The 6,644-nt window shown below is 41.2% G+C and overlaps 1 protein-coding gene across 1 annotated transcript; it reads right to left on the bottom strand.

The window, feature by feature from the left end:
- Window positions 1-3,409: 3,409 nt before the first annotated feature.
- Window positions 3,410-5,364, bottom strand: LOC149075089 (ubiquitin-conjugating enzyme E2 Z-like). Its single transcript, XM_089245652.1, has one exon. The coding sequence runs from the start codon at window positions 5,191-5,193 to the stop codon at window positions 4,156-4,158; it is 1,038 nt and encodes a 345-aa protein (XP_089101778.1). The 5' UTR covers window positions 5,194-5,364; the 3' UTR covers window positions 3,410-4,155.
- Window positions 5,365-6,644: the final 1,280 nt, after the last annotated feature.

The following is a 6,644-nucleotide window of genomic DNA, read 5'->3' on the forward strand; positions in this document are numbered from 1 at the left end:
GCTCAAAAAATCACCAACGAAACCAAGTCATGGCGCTGCGATCTGTGGTGTTGATTTATTGTAATTTACTAATTTATTTTTGAAGGCCCGAATGTGAATGCGCCTTTGTAGAAGTCTAAATCAGTGGTGGACTTCACTTTGTGAAAAACTCTTGCTTTCTTAAATTTGAATCTATGGCCCTCTTGCCAGCAGTGAGCGGCAATGGTAGATTTTTCACATTCTGGATTTTTAACACAGCGAACATGTTCATTTAATCTAGTTTTTATAAATGTGAAAAATCTACTGCTGGCAAGAGGGCCGTAGATTCAAATTTCAGTAAGCGAGAGTTTTTCACAGATTCCACGGCCAATTCAGACTTTTACGAAGGCACATACATTCGGGCCTTCAGAAATAAATTAGTAAGTTAAAAGAAATCAACACCACCGATCGCACACAGCCCCACGGCTTAAATTCATTATGAGCGGGAATTTAAAGAAAATTTTCAAATAAATCAGTCAGATATCTCCCTTTCGCAAGCAGCCTATCAGGTTTTGTTGCAAAAGCATGCAGACGCTTCACTTCATTCTTGACACAGCGTTTGACTTTTACAGACGTATAGATTTTTCGTTCTGCTGAACATCCAAGATTGAAGATTTGGTAATCAATCCAAGTGAGATACTCCGTCAGCATAATATTCTTACCCACTGAACACGACATCTGTAGTTTGTCGAAATTATTTCTCTTATTTGTTGGTGATTTTTTGAGTATTATTAGGTAAACCAAGCACTCTTCTAATATACCTTAGAGGGCAGCCAAATTTAACAGCGAATCAAATCGCAGCTCACTCCACAAAACTAATGAAAAATTAATGTGTTGGACAGTTAGGACTTTCTTTCAGGCGTATTGGGCACCACAGCGTTCCCCCTCATGTTTTCAAACCTCATGGCACCACTGTTGTTACCATGGCTTGAAAAACTTAAGGCACCAATCAAATTTTTTAGGAGCCAAGAGCTCATGTTAAGACACACTGTCATGGAATCAGAAAATTTTGTGTAGAGACTCAAATATAATAATCACGTACAGAAAATTTTATGCAAAAAATGTGGATTTTCATAGTTGCCATGGCAACCCGGGATTTGTCATGAGCCCTGGTCATCAGTACTACTACTAAACCACACATGCATCTCATCCATATTCCTCTGTGGAACTACCAGGGGCGTAACTAGGATTTTTGCTGCCCCTACAAATTTAAAATTTGCATTTTGTAACCCTGTTCTTTGTTCCCACCAAGACCACGGGTGAAAATCAGATGAAAGGGGAGCCACGGCAAGTAGCAAAAGGACTACAGAGAGCAGTGAAGATGTCCACTTAATTTCTGAGCATCCTGATACAGTACTTGACAAATTCCAGGCGCCATGGCAACCACAATACAGCACTATACGCCAATAGTGCTCTATTGGCACCTAAAATTTTCTAAATGCGATTGCTAAATTAGTCTAAAGACGACACAAAATTTACGGATTTCATCACAGTACGTCTTTTAATGTGGGAAGAAGTCGTAAAGTCTAGAAAAGTAAGAAAAAAAAGATCTACTAAGATTGTTTTTTTTCTTGAGCATACTCAGCTCTGAAGAACTTTGGCTGGCATCTGAATATTTTTTCGATTTGCACAAGCCCTGGTGTAATACGAAACTTATATAGCAGTGGTTCAAATCGCTTATGTGGTTCTGGGATATTCTGTAAAGTGATGAAAAAATCAAGTGGAGGAGGAGCCAAAGCGGACTACAGAGAGCTAAAAAAAACAGAGATGTAAAGGAATCCCACTTTAACGAATACTGTTACAGCGAAAAAAAATCTCGTTTAACGAACACTTCTCTAATCCCCCAGATAAGTTTACATAGGAATAATAGTAAAACCTCGGTTTCCTTTATAACAAAAAATTTCATTATAACAAAGTAATTTCTCGTAACGGGATTCGACTGTATGTCAGAAAAGATGCGACTGCAGCCATAGAACCATGGCTATCTCAAGACATGAGTCCTGTCCATGAGGTTGTCCTCATGCGTCTCAAAATACAGATGTGAAGAAATAAAGCATTTACAAAGAATACAGTAGGGAAAAATTGTGCCTTAGTTCACGAATTCAATTAGACTAAGGCCACCCTAATGCATAAGTTCACCTAGGCATGACTTTGGGACCTCGTAATCATGGGAAAAGGGTATTCTCCTACATAACGAGATTTGATACTATGATTTTTGAGTGTAACGTGGGTATTTCACTAAAAAAGTATGACCAGTTCTTTTAGAAACTTGAAAAATACAACCCACAAGAGTACCTATCAGTTATATTCGTATGAATATGACCAATAGGTGGCCCCAATTATTGATTGCTTTTATAAAAGATCTTTTATCAAATGTTTATAGTGTGATCCCAGCCTATCTATATAAGCTGTTACTTTCATCAAAGTATGGGGCCCATCCAGGAGAACCCATGATATTCAGACAGCCATGCATAAAACCGCACTCTAGACACGTGTCGGAAAAAGCGAGATTTATTATGTATGTTCATTGGCTCTACTTATTACATGCAGACCTGTTTCCCTCCCTACCATATAATTTGGCTCCTGAGGGCATGGGCGGAGATACGGGGAGCATTGCCCCCCCCCCCCATCAAAGGTGAAGTTGAACTGATCTAACGTATATATGAATTGATATCATGATGGGCCCCCCCCCCCCCAGCAATAATGACTGTGCTCCCCCAGACTTCCAAGTCTATCTCCGCCTATGCCTGAGGGGAAGGAATGATCATTTTCCCCCTTCTGGATTCGTGCCTGGAGCGGGGTTATAGAATTCGATCTTATTTAAAAAAATTTTTGTTCATTATAAATTTAGTTTTGACTAGGTTCAGTTCAATAAATAGAGAAGGTTTCACTCCTGGATGTGGTCCGAAGTTTAAATGGAAAGTTCAAAGGGGGCTAAAAGAAATTGAGAAACACTGCACTAGACAAACGTCTAACCCAGTGTTTCCCCATAGGATCCTATGGATTTGCCTGCATTGCGACAAGAGATAAAATTTCTCTGAAGGGGGCGATTTGGAACAAACCGTTTAGGAAACTATAGTCTAACTTGACATAATGGATTCATCAAAGAAGCTTGTGTTGCATCTCTTTGATTTTGTAGAGCCAAAGGCTACGATGAGAACCGAGATATGTGCCTGAGGAGGAGGGAGAATAGGGAAAAGCAAAGCAAAAAAAAAGAAGCGAGCCAAATTCACAAAGTAATATGATAGCAAACAAAAAAAATCAAAGCGCGTAAGCCTATGTAGATGCATCTCATTTTCATTACACAACTACAAATATCGCAGTTTAAAGCTCAGACAAAATATTAACGAAAGTACAGGAACAAATTAAAAGAACAACCAGACCCAAAAAGTAAACAAAAAAAAAAGTTTTATTAAATGCCGCTCCGATGACAAAAGCTTTACTTTTTACTTTCTCAGTTGTGAAAACATTACTATATTATTATATAATCAATACGTAACTAGACAATAGAAACGACCAATGACGATTCCAGTATCATCCTTTATATAACAAATCATAGATTCTTTTTGTCTCGTCTCACCGCTGTAAGCTCACAGCGAAGATAAAACGCTCATGAAATATTTTGACAAATTCTATACATATATATATATATTTATGTGAGTGTTTTCATTTCATAAAAAGTCTATACAATTATGTATATAAACTAAGAGAACATTAATACTAAATAAATCCTCTGACTCCAAACAACACTTTCTACTGGAATAAAAAAACCGTTCCTCTTGACAAAGAATAGTGTATTTTCATTACACAAGCGATATATAATTATGTACACACACATGAAAACACAATAAATGATAATGCCACAAAAGATTTCCAGAACTTTTGAACACTTCAGGCAGAATCGGGAAAAGGGGGGCGGATAGGATATAACACACACAAATAATCGGCACGAGTGCACGAAACTTCTCGGTAAAGTAGGACTTGGCGAACATGACACATTTCTCATGACTTATTACATGCAATTAGCAGTGCACACACACACACAATGAAATTACATACACATTTCTTTCTCGATAAACAAAAAAAAAACCTAAAAAAGAACAATTACCATGGAAACAAGATATGTACAAGATGTTCTCAACTCGAATCGGAGTCCTCCGAATGAGACTCTCCCTCAGCGACCTCTTCGGAATTATTCGCAGACCTCGTATCGATTTTCTCCTTCACATTCTGTAGCCTCTTCAACAGCGTTGAGTAGTCGAAAAAGCCCCGGTTCTCCCCGAACGGGTCCAGCATCTGCTCCCTTGGCTGGTGGACGTACTTCCTACACGCGGCGGTGTAATACTCGTAGTACTCTGGGAAAGATTTCTCCATGACCTCCTTCAGCGGCTTGGGGCAATTCCTCGAATCGCAAGTAGTCTCTTCCAGCATATCACAAACGGCCACCCTAATGGTCTCGTGGCATATGATCTTGTTGTAGGTGTTGCTGGCGCCAGGGACTCTCTCCCTCTCGAACCCCGGTTCGTTGAAGTACGGCTTCTCGTTCATCAGAGACTGGATGGACAGCAGGACGCTGGACAGGCTCTGCGCCGGGCTCCACGATGGTCCCGTCCAGGTGCCCAGGATGCTGAGGCAGACCTTGCCGTTCTTGTAGAGGTTCGGGTTGAACCTGACCCTGTTCTCGCCTGTGGTCATGAGCTTCACCCTGGGCGGGTGGATCGGGTAGTCCGGCGGGCACCTCACCAGGAAGTAGAAGAAACCGCCCTCGTAGGGGGTGTCGAAAGAGCCCGTGATGAGGGCGTGGATCAGGGTCATGTCGGACTCGTCCGGGACGATGAATATGCCCGGCGGCGGGTCGTTGTAGATGGACATGATGTCCCGCTTGATCCTCAGCAGGCATTGCGGGGAGGCCGTCTCCTTGGACCAGTCTGTGCTCATCGTGGGATCCCAACTGGTGCTTTCCTTGTTGCCCAGCGAATTCGAGAACCACACTCCCACGGGCTGTCCCGTGTTGCTATTCGGGAGGAATCCACCAGCGGCTGAGGACGAGCCTCCGCCGCCGGAGGAGGGCACATTCAGGAGTACCTCCGAGCTGGACACATTCAAAACCACATCATCCACCAGCACTTTGAACTCCAACAGTCCGCTCTCTTCTTCGGGATGACTATCCGCCATTGTCTTTTCGGTTGTTTTTGAATTGCGAAACAAGAATCACTTCGCAACTAAAAAAAAAAAATATCTTCACCGACAGAGACGCTCCGAGAAACTCTTCGAACAACAAATATCACCACTCACACACCACACGAAAATGTTATCGAGCGACGTTTATTGTAACACACAAGACAACCATCGTAATATTGATCGTAACAGGAAATATACGACTATTCTCGTATCTTACGATTGTGATCGTAGAACTATTAGAATCATGGTATGGGATTGCCATCTAGCGATCAACCTAAACACTACTATAAGGGGGGCTAGGTTACGTATTTTATTCGCTGTAAAGCAGGATTTTCCTAGGAATAGGTAAACTAACCATATTTCCTGGAGAGAAATACAGGACATTGAGATTCCAAATACGGGAAAATACGGGGCATCGCCAATTATCGCCAAAAATGACGCCAAAACCAAACAAAATCACCAAATATTGTTGAAATAACGGAGAAATCACAATGGCGGGAAATGCAGCATTACTGCTAATTGCAGTGGATTAAAATGAATTCCACGAAAAAAAATTTTCACTAAGACAAATGTGCGAGATTCATATACTCATTTATAGTTGTAGTTATAATAATATAATTTATAAGTTGAAAATAATTTCAATCTTTGACTTCAATAAAGAATAAAAATTCCAGTAGGCTTCGTGCAAAATACGGGAAAAACCAGGGCACTTTTGCTAAAAAGTCGGGACAGCCAAAAAAACAGAAAATACCGGGACTGTCCCGGGAAATACGGGACGTATGGTCATCCTAGGAATAGTTGTTTTGCGTCAATTTAGATTAGAGAACCTATCCACACTGGAAAAGAAATCAAAACAAAAACCCTCGAAACGTAATTCACTGCGTTTTTGAAAGAAAACAGTATTTGAGTTATCACCAGTAGTTATGTGCACCTTGATGACCAATTCAAAATATACTATTTTCTGTGTGCAGCAGGTGTCGCTGACATTTGCCACGTACATGTAAAATACTTCGTTCGTTTCTGAGAACACATACTAAATCGTTACAATGACTGCTAGAGGTTTTTACCGCTGGCCATAAATAACGGGTCCAATGGTCGAAGGTGGTTTTCTCTAATATTGCCCGGAAATTCCTAATCACTAACAATTATTCCCTTTTGAAGTTATGCGGCTTGGTCAATGGCGAGTAGCACAGATGCTTTTCCAGTCTCCAAGGAACGTGGGATACCGAGTGGATGGCAATATTGCCTTTAGGACATTTTTTGTGGTGCCGTCAATGGCAAACCGTGAACACGCAAACAATAGGGTCATCCAAAGCTGCATTAAGAGTCTTTCAAGCGGCTTTGGGGTCATCTGGTTGTCAACAGAGAGCCCCGAAGCAGTAGTATATTTTGAGGGAAAAGCACGGAGAATATGGAAAAGCGCTCCCAACCCCCCTGCTGTATAG

This window comes from Pholcus phalangioides, unplaced genomic scaffold (assembly GCF_987345545.1).
Source record: "Pholcus phalangioides strain wild (caught in Gottingen) unplaced genomic scaffold, Ppha-v1.0 ptg000016l_1, whole genome shotgun sequence".
NCBI classification, from domain to species: domain Eukaryota; kingdom Metazoa; phylum Arthropoda; class Arachnida; order Araneae; family Pholcidae; genus Pholcus; species Pholcus phalangioides.

Coding starts and splice junctions, on each gene's coding strand:
- LOC149075089 (XM_089245652.1), bottom strand. CDS start 5,193: ATGGCGGATAGTCATCCCGAAGAAGAGAGCGGACTGTTGGAGTTCAAA.